This window comes from Hyperoodon ampullatus, assembly GCF_949752795.1.
Source record: "Hyperoodon ampullatus genome assembly, chromosome: 9".
NCBI classification, from domain to species: Eukaryota; Metazoa; Chordata; class Mammalia; order Artiodactyla; family Ziphiidae; genus Hyperoodon; species Hyperoodon ampullatus.
Genome location: NC_136922.1, coordinates 72,486,890 through 72,505,835, shown reverse-complemented (window position 1 = coordinate 72,505,835; position 18,946 = coordinate 72,486,890). Strand labels below are relative to the sequence as shown.

General features: G+C 33.8%; 1 protein-coding gene across 1 annotated transcript in view; it reads left to right on the top strand.

Moving 5' to 3' along the window:
- The window catches only part of SAMTOR (S-adenosylmethionine sensor upstream of mTORC1), a gene marked incomplete at its 3' end in the record, with an annotated part of 85,170 nt that overhangs the window by 12,736 nt on the left and 53,488 nt on the right, over positions 1-18,946 (top strand). Inside the window, exons 2-3 of the mRNA XM_079711999.1 lie at positions 1,107-1,248; positions 17,960-18,130. Coding sequence (XP_079568125.1) covers positions 1,107-1,248; positions 17,960-18,130 — 313 coding nt within the window. The remainder of the gene's footprint in view (positions 1-1,106; positions 1,249-17,959; positions 18,131-18,946) is intronic.

Genomic DNA, 18,946 nt, shown 5'->3' with positions numbered 1-18,946 from the left:
AAAATAACCAGTAAAGTTTTTCAAATTTTGAATAGGTAAGTGTTGTTAAATTTGAACTATTATAATTCCTTTTCTGTTAAAAAAAAAAAACCCAACTCTTAAATACTGGAATCTAATTGTCTCATCTGGGGAAAGAACTTGAATATAATTATCACCCCCAAATTTGGTTATTGTGTTTATGTTTTTAAGTTTATTCTGTCACTAAACAATTGCCTATATTTGAACATGTGGCAAGAGAACCTAAATTATGTCTAAGAACATTGATTGAAGCCAACTTGATAATTTTTGTTTACTCTTTTACCTTTACAATTATGTAAATGTTATTTATTTGGCTGTGGCATATTCATACCTTTCTTTATCAACTCACACTGATTTTTCAAATTAAATACGATGACTGATCTAATTAAAAAAGAAAAAAGGTAGTAGCTAGAAGTAATGCTGTGGCCAGATAATATAGTCAGCTTATAATTTTTATTCATCTTATAGACTCAAAACTTTGGAGAGGTTTCCAAGGTAATTTCTCTAGCAACGTTTTTGCACTAGGATTATAATTTTTTAAGTGTAGTATGCCTACAGCAAGTCCAAGTGTATCAATACACAGCCATTTAACTTGCATGCTAATTTATGTTGCCATCTCACTTATCAACCCCTTTTAATATAGAAAACTGATAAATTTGTAGAGATCCAAGAAAATAACAGACAAGAAGAAGGATTAAGTGGCTTCTCTGTTGCTGCGAGGTCATATTGCCCAATGGTAGCAGGACAATTAATGTTTGAATGCCCAGCCATACTTGTCCCCTACCAGGATGTTTTTGGTTTATAAATTGATAACTTGTATATGTCTACTTATATTTATTAGTTTTATTCAGCTTCACAAATCCATCTGTTTAAAATGGTAAAATTTATTTGGTTATCAAATCATCATGGTTAAAATGATGAATCCATTTGCATAAAGGAACTTCGAAAATTATGAAGTTTAAACTTCATGGAATTTTACTTCATGAGTTTGCTTTTATTCATCTTTAAATAACTGTAGATTATGCTGAAGCTTTTAAGAGCCTGACATATTTTAAGTCAACTTAATTTAATTTTTTCCTTGTTTTTAGTGGGAGATTTTGATAAGATCTGGCGAGAACATTGTGAGGATGAGGAAACACTTTGTGAATATGCTGTTGCAATGAAAAATTTGGCAGATAATCATTGGGCAAAAACTTGTGAGGGCGAAGGTCGTATTGAATGGTGTTGTAGGTGAGTGTTTTTATGAATTAACATTTTTGGTTTCTAATGTATTATTTAAATTCTTAAGTCTAAGTAATGCTGTATATGATTCATTGTACCAAAAGAGAAATGTTTTAAAACAGATGATGTCTTTTACATAGCTTCTCCCCATTGCCTCACTTTCTCTATGTTTATTTCATTCACCTTTTTTAATCAAAATGTTTTTCTTTGATATAACTTAAATTTCTTTGTTTCAACTTTTTAAACGTATAACTTTAAATACATTTAATATGTTTAATTAAGCATTGGTACATTTAAAATATGAGATTTAGTACTTGACTCATCATTAATAAGTTATAGTGTAGAAATTTCTTTAGATAATTATATTTGGATTCAAGTAAAAATGAATACTTTCCATTCTTTAAAGCTGAAAACATCTTAAAAGTTTCCAAATCATGAATTTTTGTATGTGATTCAGGGTATTCCAGCACTTACATTGACTTTGGATAATGTTTATTTTCTCATAGCAGAGCTTCTAATTTTAAAAACATCAGAAAATGGAATACTGCTGATCATTTCTCTCAAGTGGTAAAATAATAAGAATGAATTTGTATATTGACTGAATTTAAAAATCAATTCCCAGAAAACAAAACATTATCTTTCTGCTTGGACAATAAGTTTATGGTAACTTTTGGTTTATATTTCATTTCAATTATTTTTTATTCAAAATTTCTGTTTTGATTTCATTTAAAAGTTATGTAATAGTGCCTATTTCATTTATTCAACAAATAATCCAAAGAAAAATATGTATTTTACTTTGTTCTTTTATTTATTCATTTAATAAATAATTTTAAATGATTGTCTACTGTGTACCAGTCACATCATAGGTACTGTGAGTATAGCACTCAACCAAACAGATAAAATCCTTGCTCTCATTGAACTTACATGCTAGTGAGGGTTAGAAGCAAGAAACAATACATAAGTTAAATATACACTAGGTCAGATAATGGTAAGTGCTGTGAGAAAAATAAAGCAAGGAGAAATAAAACAATTTTAAATAGGGTAGACAGAGAAGGCCTCACTAAAGTGATGTGTAAAAGACATGAAGGAAGTAAGAGAGCAAGCCTTAACAAGTCCAGAGGCCTTGAGATAGGAGCTTGCTGGCATGTTTCAGAAACAGCAAGGAGACCAGTGTGGCTAGAACAGAATGAGAAGGGGAGAGTGATAGAAAATAAGATAACAAACAGCTAGTTTTTGTAGGATCTGTGGACCATTGTGAAGACATTGGCCTTTATTCTGCATGAGATGCGAAGTCATTAAATGTTTTAAGAAGAAGTAACAGGATCTTACTAATCTTTTGAAATGTGTCAAGGATTTTTAAGAACTAATTGTAGTGTTAAGATAGACTATAGAAAAGGCAAGGATGTTAGTAAGGAAACCAGTTAGGAAGCTGCTACAGTAATCAAGGCACAAAGTTATAGTGAAACAGTTTTCTTGGAGAAGGAGAGAGTGAATGGACAGACGGTGTGGTAGGATTAATGCTCAAATGAGTATAATGACTTAAGAGAGGAGCAGGGGAGATGGTGATGTATACATGGTGGGATTATGATGATATGTAAGAAGTGAGCTGAAAATGTGAGGTAGGTGAGGAACAATGAAAAGATTGGTATTATCAGTGGATTGTGGAGCCAAAGAATTGTGGAGTTGAGGAACTAAACGAAGGAGCCAGAATAATAAGAAATGAGATGCTTGGGATTAAAATGTTTTGTTTTGTTTTGTTTTGTTTTTTTTGCTTTTTCTAGGAAAAAAATGGTTATAAATGTGACTGTTCTACGGAGTATACATTTCTCCTTCAAGCTAAGAAACGCAAATTGAGGCATACTACTGAGCCAAATATTTCCCTTGTGACACAAAGTAATAATGTAATCCAAATCAGGAAGTCAGTACCATCGCTATTTAAGACCAACGTTCTTTGCTCTTAGCAGCACTGCTTTTAAATTAGTATTCCAATACATAGGCAAGCTCTCAGACTTTATTTCAAATACCACTTTGATATGTGGTATTCTCATAGGAGCATTTGCTTGTACCTTCCACTTGAATAATGAATATGCCTCATACTTCACTCTTTCTTTTTTCCTCAGATTTGTGCTTTTATCATTAGTTTTTGTATCTACATGTGTTCTGAAAGAGGTTATTTTTAGGTCAAACTGCTGAAAAAGAACATTAATAAGAATTTAGGTCAAACTGCTGAAAAATAACAGTGGCAAAATATGGTAAAAAGATTTTACTATGGAAAGTAATCCCAAGAGAAGTTTTATAGTGTCTTTACTTTAAACTTAAAACTAGGTTGGGGAAAAAAGGCTTCAAAGCAATATTGAATTTTGAAATGAGTTATCTGTAGTTCTAACTTGGGTTATATGTATTTCCTTTCCCTGTTGACAATTCTAAGAGAGCAGTGTCACTCTGAAAAGCTAAAATCAGCTTTAAAAGGGGTTTGACAAAAGTTCGCTTCCACTAGTTATACTTAAAACTTTAGAGGAATTTGATATGTGAAATAAGTCTTACTGACATTACCTTGCTGAGATTTTGTTGACTGTTTAGCTTGAAGAATTATACATAAGATTTCCTTCTAAAAATTAGTAAAATTTTATTTGTAATATGAAGCATTTAAATTAGAAACAAAACCCAATATAAAGTTATAGTTGCATGTTTAATAAAAGAATTTGCCTTTTCTAACTCTCCACACAGAGGAACATATAAACACACCATTTCCTGAACCATTTGAAAGCAAATTGCAGATGACATGACATTTCATCTCCATCTCCTACATAACCACAATACTATAAACACATTAAGACAATCAACAGTAATTTCCTAAAATATCTAGTTCATAAAATTCCGATTTTTGTTATTGTCCCCATAACATGCTTTATAATTTATTTCCCCTAAATCAAGTCTTATGCTTTGGTGGTTAAATTTTTTAGGTTATTGTTTTTTTTCCCCTAACATTGCATTGTTTTTAGAGAAATGTCCGTTGATTTGTAAAATATACCACATTCTGTATTTTGTGATTGTTGGTTCGAGGTGATTAGTAGCATTGTTCAAATATTCTATATATCCTTACTGATTTTTCTTTTTGGCCTTCTATCAGTTACCAAAAGAGATGTTTCCAAGATATCATTTTACTTAATTTTTCTATAATAATTTGGCTCTTCTTTAAAGATTTCATTTTTCTGTTGAAGTTCTCCATATTTTCATCTATTCAGTTAATATTTTTCTCTATTAAAAAAGTTATAATATTTATTTTATGTCCTTGTCAGCTTATTCCAACATAAAATTAATCTGTGGTTCTGTTTCTTTTGGCTGCTTTTTCTTTTGGTTATGGATCATTTTTTTCTGCTTCATTGTATGTCTGGTAATTTTTAAAAATACACTGGGTTGGCCAAAAAAGTTTGTTCGGGTTTTTCCATAACAGCATACAGAAAATCCCGAACGAACTTTTTGGCCAACCCATATATACTGACATTATGTTTAGAAGAGACTGGGGTGAATATTATTTTCCCAGAGAGGGCATGGTTTTTTCTCTGATAGGCAGCTGGGATGAGAGATTGAACACTTTGATCTAATCAGGAGTTAGGCTGGGTTGAAGCTGGATTACCACTTTAGTTTCAGTTCACATCTGGCTTCAAATGCCTTGAGAGTGAGTCCTGTTCTGTGTATATTACAGGTACCAACCTGTAGCAGGACTCTGGAACCTAAGCCCATGGAAGAGTGCAGAGAATTTTCTTTGCTTTTTTAATCCCACTCCAAGTCTCCAGTGCTCCCCCCTCCCCCACCTTTTTCTTACTTGAAAAAAGACCTATGGGGGAAGGCAGGAGAATGGGGAGAACAATCTCTGCATTTGGGTTTCTTAAAGTTTCCAGTGTGTCACTCCATTCTAAGCAGCCATTGAAAGCTCTGCTGCTTTTCCTTTAACCGAACAAAATTCCTCTACCTTGGAAGGCTTGATCCTTCACTCATGCTCCTTTTCAGCAAATGCACAAAGTGCCTGTGATCCCTTCCATTAGACCTCTTTGCATACTCAATTCTCATGATTTCTTTTTAATACATTATTTTTTAGATTGTGTAGGTTTTTTTCTTTTTTCCTAGTTATAGCACAACCAGGGGTCTGTTGTGATTATCTGTATCCTAATCCAAAACTAGCTTTGTGTCTTTGTTTTGGATTTATTTGATTGTTTTATCATGGTGCCATTTAACTACTTCATCAGTCTCCTTTATTTCTTATAAACTGAACGTTGAGTCTAAAATGTTGATTCAGGTCCCAGATTTTTGCCAAAATATTTATTAGGTGAATCTGCATACTTCACATTGCATCACGTTAGCAAGTTCTTATTGTCAGGTTATTCCACTATTAGAGATGATAAATTTTGCCATTTGGTTAAGGTGGTAACTACTAGATCCTTCCATTGTAAACTTATGTTTTCCTTTTGTAATTAGCAAGTCATACGTAGAGTGATATTTTTGGCTTGTGGATCAATCCTGTCTCCCAACAATCTTTCAACTAATAGGTTTACTCCATTTATTAAATAAATTTAGGGTGGTAAAATGATTTTTTTAATTGTATCATTCCTTGCATTTATTAGCGATCATTCTTCTGTAAATAAAAACTTTCCCTTATGAACAGGGAATGATTACATGTTTTCTGGAAAGGTTAGGTAAAAGTAAACATATACATGTAATTCTTTCTGTTTAATTAGCAATTTTTAGAGTAAGGAGTTGGTGTAATAGTCATTTCCAATTGTGACAAGTGAGTTGTGGTTTTGTAGTTTTTGTTTGGTTGGTTTTTGTTTTGGTGGGTTTTGTCTGTTTGTTTTTGGAATATCACTGTAGGCTCCTGGATTCACTTTTTCCCATTGGTCTTTGATTTGTGTTTGAGTGTGTGTTTGTGTTCAAATTAATCTGTATTTAGCCAGTGGGAGCCTCTTCAAAGCTGGCTTCTTGGTTCTGACATCACCTTTGAGCGCTTCTTGCTCTCTACTACAAGATAAGCTTTACCTTCCCAGTCAAGACCTATAATCAAGGAGCCTTAGTTTCTTGTAGTGAGAAATAGAAATTAAGATCTGGGCACTAGATATGCTTCTGGGGTGTCCTTTCTTCTAGAATTTTTCACTGAACAGAAATATTATATAGTCTTAAATTCATAATTGATATTTGCTATTCAAATGTAACATTACAGGTTTTTTTGCCTAACTTCTTTGTTTTATATTTGTATAGTATCTCTTCTGTTACTCTGAAGGACTTAGTTTGGAATAACATCAACATATTTGCTTTGTTCTATAGTTCACATAAAATGGTTTCAAAATTACAGTACCAATTCTACTTCTAACAATAAACTGAGTGAAGTTTAAGATTTCTTTGCAGTTAGTTCTTTCGTCTTTAGAACATATCTCATTAAGGGTCAAAATACTGTGTTTAAAAGTTACTTGAAACAATTCTTTTGTGTATGGTTATGTTACCAATTTACCATGCAGTTTGTTTCACTTTACTTTGTTTTATGGGTTTTTTTCTTATTTTCTTTTAATCTGGGGGAATATAAGGCATTTACATGGTTCAAAAGTCAAAACTTTACAAAAAGGTATACTCAGAATAGGTTCCCTTCCATTTTCTTCATTTGTTTCTTGTTTCTCCTTTTTGCAGAAATAAGCAAACTCATACAATGTATATACATGTATCCACCCTGTCTTATCTCTTCAAGTGGTACATGTCATATACTCTTGTACATTTCATTTTTACTTAATATTATGTCATGGAGATCATTCTATTTGATATTGTATTAATCAGGGTTCTCCAGAGAATTGGCTCATGTGTTTGTGAAGGCTGACAAGTCCCAAGATCTGCAGGATGAGTTGACATGCCAGAGACCCAGGAGATCCAAACCAATGGTGTATTTCCTATCCTGAGGCCAGCAGGCTCGAGACCCAGGAAGAGCTGCTGTTTCAGTTTGAGTCCAAGGCAGGAAAAATTCAGTGTTCCAGTTCAAAGGCAGTCAGGCAAGAAGAATCTCTCATACTCTGGGGAGGGTCTGCTTTTTTGTTTTATGCAGACCTTCAAGTGATGGGATACAGCCTACCCTCATTAAGAAGGACAATCTGCTTTACTCAGTCTACCCATTTAAATGTTAGTCTCATCCAGAAATATCCTGACAGAAATACCCAGAATGTTTGACCAGATATTTAGGCACCCTGGAGCCCAGTCAAGTTGACACATAAATTGACCATCACAAGTATATAGATGTCTTCCTCATTTTGTCAAGTTACATACAAGCTTTTTCTGTTACAAATAGTGCTGTAATGAATAACCTTGTGCATATTCATTTTGTATTTTTGGCATTGTATCTTTGTAGATTTGTAGATGTGGAATTGCAGAGTAAAAGAGTAAATGCATATGTGATTTTGTTGGATATTGCCACATCACCCTCCATAGAAGTTATATCATTTAATTCCACCAGCAAAAATGACAATACCTGTTTCTCCAAAATCTTACCAACAGAGTATGTTGCCTACCTGTTGAATTTTTGCCAGTCTGATAGATGGGAATTGATATCTCTGTGTGATTTTAATTTACGTGTCTCTTATGAATGATGTTGAGTACGTTTTCATATACTTAGGAAATATTTGCCTTTTTTTCCTGTGAATTATGTGTTTGTGTTTTTGATGCTTTTTTTCCTAACGGTTTTTGGTCCCTTTTTTCTTGATTTTTTTTTAGAGCTCTTTATATAATTTAGAGATATGTGCCCTTTTTCTTTGAGTTTGTATCTTTTGCCATGCAAGTTTTTGTTTTGCCATGCAGAAGGTTTTTGTTTTCACATAATCAGATATATCTGTCTCTTCTTTTATTGCTTCCAGATTCCAGTTGTCTTAGAAAAGCTTTTCTGATTCCCAGACTGTAAGAATTCCTATTAGAAATTCACTCATGTTTTCTTGTAGTACTTTTATGGTAATCATTTTTTTTTTCTTACATTTAGATCTCTGACCTCTTTGGAATTCATTCCAGTGTTTGTTGCAAAGTATAGATCTAACCCCCCCAATAGTTATTTATTTCTCCAACATCATTTATGAAAATGTCTACCTTTTCTACAGTGATTTGACATATACTTACGTGATATACCAAGTTTCCCCACATAATTGATTCTGTTTTAGGACTTCCTGTAATGATTCCTTGTCTATATCATTTAATCCATGGTATTCTATAACATTCTTCCCCCTCCCCACCACCATTCTTCTTTCTCAGGATTTTCTTGGTTATTCTTGTTTGTTTGTTTTTTTTTACCATATGTACTTTAGAATCAACTGGTCTAACTACATTTTTTAGTTTGTATTTTTAATGGGATTACATTAAATTTTTTAATAACTGGAAAAAAGTGGACTTCTTATAATGTTGAGTCATTGTATCCATGAAAAAGTTATATATCCTTCCATTTGTTCTAGTCCACTTTTGAATTTTCAGTAGTGTTTTAAGGTTTTCTATATAGTGATTATGCACATTTCTTATTATGTTGATTCCTAGGTACTTTATCATTTGTTGCTATTATAAATGAAATCTTTCCTTCAGTTGTATATCCTAACAGGCTATTGTTTGTATACATGTGGAGGCTTTTGATTTTTGTATGTTTTACATCCTGTTTTACTGAATTCTCTTACTGTTTGTATTACTTTGTGATTGATTCTTTTGGATTCTCTAGGTATATTATTATATCTGTGTATACATAGAGTTTTATTTCTTTCTCCCCAATTCATTGACTAATTATTTTTCTCTTGTCTATTACATTAGCTATGTTTTACTCATTCAGTGATGTGTTTGGTATGTCCCCATTATATAAGTTGCTGGCTTTTTTGGCTGATATATAGATACAATTTACCTGTTTGGAAGTATTCACCAAGCTCTGATTGATTGATTGATTTTATTAGGAATAGCTGTTGGATATTGTTGAATGTCCTTTCAGCATCTATGGAAATGAATAAGTTTTCTCCTTGATTTGTGAATATATTGAATTATATAGAAGGATTTTTTATATTGAATAATCCTCATATTCCTGAGATACATACTCCTTGGTCATGTTTGATTCTGTTTGTTAAAATTTTATTTCATATTTTACATTGATATTTATTTTTGTATTTTATATTTCTGTATTTTTTGTAGACATTCTCACACCTAATTATCATTGTATTTGCTCCATAAAAAAATGACTTTAGAAAATTTTCCTTTGTTTATATGGTCTGGAACTGTTTAAACAGTTTTGGCGTTGCCTAATTTGTACTTGTGTGTTTTATTTATAGAGGTGACTGAGTGATGGCATGGAGAGGTCATTGCCATTGAAAGAATTTATTACTTACATGTCCTGAGAGAAGTGGGTATGCCGTGTCACACAGGGAAGCACCACATTTGGTCAGGAGGCAGAAGCAGGAGTGAAGGGAAAAAATAGACCTGATCCTTTATAGGGTTTACATGGGAAAGGCAAAGCAGGGTAAACAGTATAGGACTGGCTAGTTTGAATAATTTTGGTGGGCTTTGGAACATAGGAGCTGTCCCTAACTGTCTGGTACCTGGACCTGGGTTAATCTAGGGTATGGGAAACATGGACTTGTGTGAGAGTTAAATAAAGGAAATGGTTGGGTTGCACATGAGAGGCACGCTCCCAAGTAAGTTGTTTATTATCTTCAGGAATTAGCTAGCCTTGGGAGAGGCAGTTTCTCCCTGGGTCTGTAAGGCCCTCCCAGATATCAGAACATCCTAAGTTACAGAAAATTAAAAGCTTCATAAATACAGGGGTTATCTGGTTTTTGAAGCCTTGGTAGAATTCCTCAGTGGATACTGATGCTTTTTGGTGAAGCAAGTCTTTGATAACTTTCTCTTATTTCATCTATGAATTTTGGTTTTGTTTAAATTTTGCAATTTAACTGCAAAATTAACTGCAGTTTATTAATTCTACCAGTAATCAAGAGTCAAGTTTAATAAATTTTCGTATATTTCTATATCCTATATTTAATATACTTACCTAGAAAAATTATCTGTTTCATCTAAGTTTTCAGCTTTATTTGTATAAAGTTATGTAAATTAAAGAACCAGTTTATGTATTTATTTGTTGGTTCTGTTTTTTCCTAACATTAATATCTTAGTCCCTTTTTTTTGTTTGTTTACTTTTTTCCCCTAATCCTTTGAGTTGGATATTTATTTTATTTATTTATTTATTTATTTTTTTTTTTTTTTTTTTTTTTTTGCTGTACGTGGGCCTCCCACTGTTGTGGCCTCTCCCATTGCGGAGCACAGGCTCCGGACGCCAGGCTCAACGGCCATGGCTCACGGGCCCAACCGCTCCGCGGCATGTGGGATCTTCCCAGACCGGGGCATGAACCCGTGTCCCCTGCATCGGCAGGCGGACTCCCAACCACTGCGCCACCAGGGAAGCCCTATTTTATTTATTTTGATTCTTTCATTTGTATTGATATAAATATTAAAGGTCTGAATTTTCCTCAGGTCACTATTTTAGTGCATTTCTTAGATTCTGACTTGTGGTGGTTTTGTTATTGTTTTTTAGAAGTTCTGTGATTTTTATTAGTACTTTGACTCCAGAGTTATTTAATTTTTAAAAAAATTTGCAGGTGAAATGAATTTTTTGTTTTATTTTGTTATTAGTTCTAGCCTTATTGCATTGAGATTGGATGATTTTGTCTGTATTATTTTTCCTATGGCTCTTACTGTGGTTTTATTTGTGACCTAATACATGTATATGGTAATTTTTGTGACTATTTCATGTGCACTTGAAAAAGAATAGAGAGAGTGAGGTTTGTTATGCAGTGATAATATAAACCTTATTATGTTTTTAGAGCTTCTGTAACCTTACTTATTGTTCATTTACTTGATTGAGAGTGGTGTGTTAAAGTTCCCTGTTTTTAGTTTTGCCTGTTTTCTCCATGCATCTCATGGAGTTTCTGCTTTGTGAGGATGGCTGCTATGATACATAGTACATGGCTTCACTGGGAATTGTGGTCTTCAGCATGATAAAGTATCCTTTTTTAATTCATTTAATGCTTTTTATTCTCTACCAGCCTCTTCTTCAACATTTCCCAGTCATCATAGATGAAGTTCATGCTTTAATAATCTTGCAACTGTGATATTCTATGAGTTCTTACATACCAAAAGCTATTTTTCTATATTTTTGTTACAAGATGCATAACTTGGCTAGATATAAAATCCTTGACTCACACTTTCTTTCTTTCAGTTTTGAAAAAAAAAATGTTGCTCTATTTTAGTCTCATTTTGTAGCGTTTCCCCCTTTTCTCCCCCCCCCACACCCCCCTCGCCTTTTCCCTTCACTCTCTATTGAACCATTTGAAAGTCAGTTGCAGAAATCACAAGATTTTTGCTCCTGAATCCTTCAGTGTGTATCATTGCACTTAGTTGTTATCCCTCTTTGGTATTCTTTAATCTAGGAAAATTCTCGGTCTTTTATGACATGGACATTTTGTAAAGTCAAAGTTTTACAGACTGTCTCTCAGTTTGGATTTGTATAGTTGTTTCTTTGTGATTAGGTTCAAGTTAAGCATATTATTAGCAAGAATATCACATAGGTGATATTGTATCCTTCTCAGGGTACTACATCAAGAGGCACATGATCTATTCTGTGTTCTTTTTTTTTTTTCTTTCAAATAGTCATTATTATTTTAGAGCAGTTTTAGGTTTACAGCAAAATTAAGCAGAAAATACAGGTAGTTCCCATACACCCTGACCCCACACATGGGCAGTCACATCACAGTCAACATCCATCTATAGTGCTACCTTTGTTACAGTTGATGAACCCACACTGACACATCATTAGAATCCAAAGTCCATAGTTTACATTAGGGTTCACTTTTGGTATTATATATTTATGGGTTTTGACAAATATATAATGACAAGTATCCACCATTATAGTATCATACAGAACAGTTTCACTGCTCTAAAATTCCTTTGTGCTCCAACTGTTAATTCCTTCTCCTCCCAACTTCCCCCTGCACCCAGCAACCACTGACTTTTTTACCGTCTCCATAGTTCTGCCTTTTCTAGAATGTATGTAGGTGGAATTACGGTATTTAACCTTTTCATATTGACATCTTTCACTTAATAATGTGCATTTAAGCTTCCACCATGTCTTTCTTGGCTTGATAGCTTATTTCTTTTTAGTGGTGAATAATATTCCATCATCTAGATGGACCAAAGCTTGTTTATCCTTTCAGCTACTGAAAGATATCTTGGTTGCGTCCACATTTTGGCAGTTATGAACAAAACTGCTGTAGAGACTTCCCTGGTGGTCCATTGATAAAGAATCCACCTTACAATGCAGGGGACACAGATTCGATCCCTGGTCAGGGAACTAAGATCCCACATGCTGCGGGGCAACTAAACCTGTGCACCACAACTATTGAGCTCAAGTGCCTCAACTAGAGAGCCTGCGTGCCACAAACGACAGAGCCCATGCTCTCTGGAGCCCGTGCGCCACAACTAGAGTGAGAAAACCCAAATGCCACAACTAGGGAGAAGCCTGTGTGGCACAACGAAAGATCCCACATGCCTCAATGAAGATCCTGTGTGCCACAACTAAGACCCGAAGCAGTCAAAAATAAATTAAATAAATAAATAAATCTTAAAAAAAAAAAAAACTGTTGTAAACATCCATGTGCAGGTTGTTGTGTGGAAGTAAGTGTTCAGCTCTTTTTGGAAATACCATGAAACTTGATTGCTAGATTGTACGGGAAGAGTATATTTAGTTTTGTGGGAAATTACCTAACTGTCTTCCAAAGTGACTCTACCATTTTGCATTCCCACTAGCAGTGAATGAGAGTTCTTGTTGCTCCACATCTTCACCAGTGTTTGGTGGTGTTAGTGTTCTGGTTTTCGGTCATTCTAATAATGTGTAGTAGTATCTCATTGCTATTTTAATTTGCATTTTCCCAATGACGTGATATGGAGCATCTTTTTCTTATGCTTATTTGATATCTGTACCTTCTTTAGTGAGGTGTCTGTTGGGTCTTTTGCCCATTTTTTAATCAGGTTGTTTGTTTTCGTAATGTTGAGTTTCAAGGATCCTTCATATATTTTGGATAAGTCTTTTATCAGGTATATCTTTTGAAAATATTTTCTCCTAGTCTATGGCTTGTTTTCTCATTCTATTGACATTGTCTTTTGCACAGCAGAAGTTTTTTATTTTAATTAAGTCTAGCTTCTCAATTTTTTCTTTTAAGGATTGTGATTTAGATTTGGCAATGACTTTTTAGATATAACACCCAAGGTCATCTAGATTTTCTAAAAATTTATAAAACTCTCAAGAGTTTTAGAGTTTTGTGTTTTACATTTAGGTCTGTGATCCATTTGGAGTTAATTTTTGTGAAGAGTATAATGTCTGTGTCAGGGTTCATTTTTTGGCATGTCGATATCCAGTTGTTCCAGCACTATTTGTTGAAAAGACTGTCTTTACTCCACTGTATTACTCCACTGCTCCTTTGTCAAAGATCAGTTGAATGTATTTACATGGATCTATATCTGGGCTCTCTCTTCTGTTCCATTGATCTATTTGTCTATTGTTCTGCCTACAACATACTGTCCTTGATTACTAATATAATAGTATAGTTATAGCTTTATATTAAGTCTTGAAATCAGATGGTGTCAGTCCTCCAACTTTGTTCATCTCCCTCAATATTGTGTTGGCTATTCTGGGTCCTTTGCTTATCCATGTAAACTTTAGAATCCATTTGTTTTATCTATAAGATATTTTGCTCTGCTTTTGATTGGGATTGTGTTGAATGTATAAATCAATTTGGGAAGAGCTAACATAGTGACAGTATTGAGTCTTCCTATTCATATTCATGGAATATCAATTTATGTAGTTCTTCTTTATCCTCAGTTTTCTATTTAATTTCAAATTTGAAATGTTTTTCATATCTGCATTGCTTAATTATGTATAATTGAAGTGTTATGTTACAATTTTCTTCTCTTTTATAGCTGTTATTTTCTGTGTTTTTGAGAATTTTCATCCACTGAAAAGTTTTGATATCTTTCTCTTCCCTTCTAATAGAAACTTGTATGATTGCTGGATTCATTGGACATTTCTTTTATGTGTTTTGTCTTTTATGTTGGACTGTCTCTAGAGGTATAGGTAGAGGTTTGGGTGCTTGCTTTGTTTCTTAATTCCAAAGATCCTTGCTTGATTGCTACAGATATGAAAGTGGAGTTCCTTTAATAAATATTGTCCTCTTTTGGCTGATTTATGAATTTTTAATAGGTTTAACTTATGTCAATATGCTCTTTATTCTTAATTGCTTCATTCTTTCCCTTTATCAACACATCTCCAGAGATACCCCCTTTTTTCAAGGTGCTTCCTTTCTCCCTCAGAAATAATATCTTTACGGAGCTCTCACCTTTGGTGACAGCCCTTCCCATATACTTTCCAAACTTTTTCCTTTTGGTCTTCCTGTGCCTAATGCTTTGTTTCACTACGTCGCATAAGTCTTAAGGTCTCTCCATTCAGAGTTGGACTCTCTCTGTGGTGAACCTTAGCTGGTATTATCGATTTTTCTGTGCCACCTGTAAGACCCCATCATACCTTCCTCTCTTACACAGTCCTCATCTGACTCTGTACTTTGGGTAACTCCAAAGCCAACTCAGTTGGCCTCAGATTTTTATTTCCCCAATTACATGTAAAATAAGGTGCTATTCCTGTTTCCTAGTTATGCCATAGGTGTGAACTGTGTGTGCTTTTATTTGCTCTTCCTAATGATTTGTATATTTTTTGGAAGTTTTGTAGGGAGATTGGGGTTTAGATGGTGGTTATTATCCTATGAGTATCTGGAATTCTAGCCCTTTAAGTATTTTGCAGTCAAGTCTCTAGGTAACATTGAGATTGAACCACATAAAATTGCAATTTTTGTGGGTCGAGAACTACTGAATATCAGCAGCTCTTTGTGGTTCCACCTGACAGAAACGTAAGCAATCTCTTTACCCTTGTGTTTCATGCCTTAGTGAAATATTATATGATAAAGGTATTATTTTTAGTATTAATTCCAAGGTGATTCAGGCTATATTTTTCAATCAACCTTACTGAGGTTTAATTAATATTCAATAAAATATACCCATTCTAGTGTACAGTTCAGTGAGTAATGACAGTTGTTTACACTTGTGTAACCATCACCACTGTCTAGATACAGAACTTTTCCACGACTCTAAAAAGCTCTAGTGTATACCTCTGTAGTCAGCCCACCCCCCACTCCAAGAAACCACTAAACCATTTCTGTCATTAGATTAGATTTCTAAAAAAGGCCACATTCCTAAATAGGCCTGTCAGTCTTGCATGATCTGAAGTTTGCTTACCTCTCCAGTGTCATGTGTCTATCATTCCTCTCTATATATGTGTTGGCCTTAGGGGCTTTTCACTTATGAGTCCATCCATCCATTTTCTGCCTGGCAGTTTAAATTTCACATGCCTTGAACTGATGTCTATCTCTGCGGGATCCATGATGCTTTTCTCTTCCATGCCTTTGCTCATGCTGTTCTCTCTGCCAGGAAAGCACTTTCCTTCTTAACTAACATTCTTCCTAGCCTGACTTATTCCTACTTATCTTCCTAAAATCAGCTTATACTATTGATTTTAGATTGGGCGTTAGGTATTTATCAATTTTATTTTCTTTACTATTGGGTTGGCCAAAAATTTCTTTTGGAAACCGAAACAAACTTTTTGGCCAACCCAATATATAATTATTTGTCTCCTTCACTAGTCTGAGCTCCTTGAGGGCAGCAATGCCTTCTTCAATTTGTTTTTCCATCACCTATGTGCCTGGCACATGATAGGTACTTAATAAATGTTTGATTAATGATAAATGAGTTTCAACTCCTGTATATAATTTGAGTTAAAATTAAATCTCCATAGGATAAGTTAAAGAAGTCTTTAATAGATACTTAGACAAACTGAAATTGAACTAATAGCATCCTTTAAGTGTGAGGAGAAATGGGCATTGTTTTGTTAGACACCATAGTTCTACTTGCTGAAATCAGTTTTAAATTAATTTTTCAGTTCTTCTCTAGCCATGTGTTTTTGAAACTGCACCAAGCAGTGTCTATGGAGAAAAATAGTCTAGCTTGTTCAGAGTATGAGCTATATGGAATAATAATGTGGTTTAAGAATCTAAAAAGAAAGAAAATTTGTTTAGTTTCCATCTACATTCACTTTAAGCTTTGATAAGTATATCAGTTAATTGTCTAAGTATGTATCTCCTGTCATATTGTAAGCTCAAGGGCCAGAGGCAGATCATACCAGTCTTTCTTCCTTTAAGTTTATTTTATTTATTTTTTTTTTTTGCGGTACGCGGGCCTCTCACTGTTGTGGCCTCTCCCGTTGTGGAGCTCAGGCTCCGGACGCGCAGGCTCAGCGGCCATCGCTCACGGGCCTAGCCGCTCCGTGGCATGTGGGATCTTCCCGGACCGGGGCATGAACCCGTGTCCCCTGCATCGGCAGGCGGACTCTCAACCACTGCGCCACCAGGGAAGCCCTCCTTTAAGTTTCTTGTCTTTAATAGATAGTAAGTGTTTTGAGTTGATTCTGTGGTTCATGTTTATTGTCCTGTTACATACCCAGGCATGGTACCCTACTATTTTCACCCTAAAATTGTATTAGGTATGAAGAAAATTGTTTAGTCTTAATGCCAGTCATCAGTTTATGATTATGGATAACAACCTGATATGGGCTAAACTAAATGAGTTTGAAATAATACATCTTGAAAAATCTGCATTTTAATATCCATTTATATTATAAGAATTGGGACAAACAATAGTGGTCTCTTGATGGACAGGAATAATTTCCAAGTGTTATAAAAATCACTATTATGTTCAAACCTTTGTTCTCTCTGAATGTATACCTTTATAATATGATACCATTTTTACCTTAACCAGATTTTTATGCTCTTCTCTCAGAGCAAATAGCATGATTCTTATTATGTTGGCAACCTGATTTTGTGACTTTTTTTTTTAACAGCAATTAGATATAGTTTAATAGAGCTTCTCTTTTGTGTGATAACTATACATATATATATATAATTTTTTATTGGTATAGTTGTTTTACAATGTTGTGGTAGTTTCTACTGTACAGTGAAGTGAATCAGCCATATGTATACATATATCTTGCTTTTTTGGATTTCCTTCCCATTTAGGTCAACACAGAGCACTAAGTAGAGTTCCCTGTGCTATACAGCAGGTTCTCATTAGTTATCTATTTTGTACATATTAGTGTATATATGTGTGACTTTGTTTTTATAAACCAGGAGGGATCTGAAAAACGACTGTCTACTACCAGCAGAGCTGGCTCAGAGTTAACTGTGACTACTATTCTTTTTGGATTCTGTCACTGAATAACAGAGTTATCTAAGCTTTTCTGGAGGAACTTATGTTTTAGCTAAGAATAAAGTTCAGCAAAACATATAGCACATTGTACTTCTGAAAAAACACTTTTAAACATAATCTATGATCATGCTTTGTTGTATGGTAATTTTAAAAATTTGAAAATGCTACAGGTGCTCAAACTTACCTCTATGTGACATTTTAAAAATAGGACACTATAATTTGAAAATTTCCCATTTTGATTAATAAAGGTTAATATTTTCCCATTTTATTTTATATTTATACCTATTGTTTTAAAATATAACTTTATTTTGCCTTGTAGTGTATGCAGAGAATATTTCCAAAATGGTGGGAAGAGAAAAGCACTTGAAAAAGATGAAAAAAGAGCTGTACTCGCCACTAAGACCACTCCAGCCTTAAATACGCATGAATCTTCTAAACTTGAAGGTCATTTAACCAACCTCAGCTTTACAAACCCTGAATTTATAACTGAGTAAGTACACTTTTCTACTTAGATTATTAATATTATCCTGGATAGCTGTGTTAATAATGTAAAATAGTGTAATGGTTTACACCAAGTAGTGAGCATTTTGCTTGCTTCTCTGGTAGTATGTAAGTCTGAGAAATGTTAATTTGTAATATTATTAGGTAGGAAAGTAGCATAAAATTTTAGGGGATATCTGGGAAACTAGTAGTTCCATAACATCGATTGTTCTCACTAAAAATGAGAAAGAATCATTCATTAAATGTTACATTTTATGGTAATACAAAGAATCAAAACAGTGGAATCCAATTAAATTAAATTTAAAGTGGCTATCCACTGACAAATCACAAATAAGGAATTAATGGAAGATTATTAATAGAACCAATTCCCATTATTTTATTTTCAATATAAAAATCTGCCTGCTGGTAATATATATATATGCATATAGGCATAAATTTTATTTAATAAGTACATGAGTATTTTCCCAGTTTTATTGAGACATAATTGACATGTAACACTGTTTAACACATACAACAAAGTGATTTAATATATGTATATATTGTGAAATGATTACCACAGTAAGTTTAGTTAACCATCCCTCACCTCACCTAATTACTATTTTTTTTCCTTATGAGAATGTTTAGAAATTTTCAAATATACAATACAGTATTGTTAACTATAGTTACCATGCTGGATATTACATCTCCAGAACTTATTTATCTTATAATTGGAAGTACCTTTCACCCAATCCCTAAATGTGTGATCTGACAGTCACAAATCTGATTTTGTTTGTATGAGTTTGACTTTTTTTTTTTTTGACTCTAC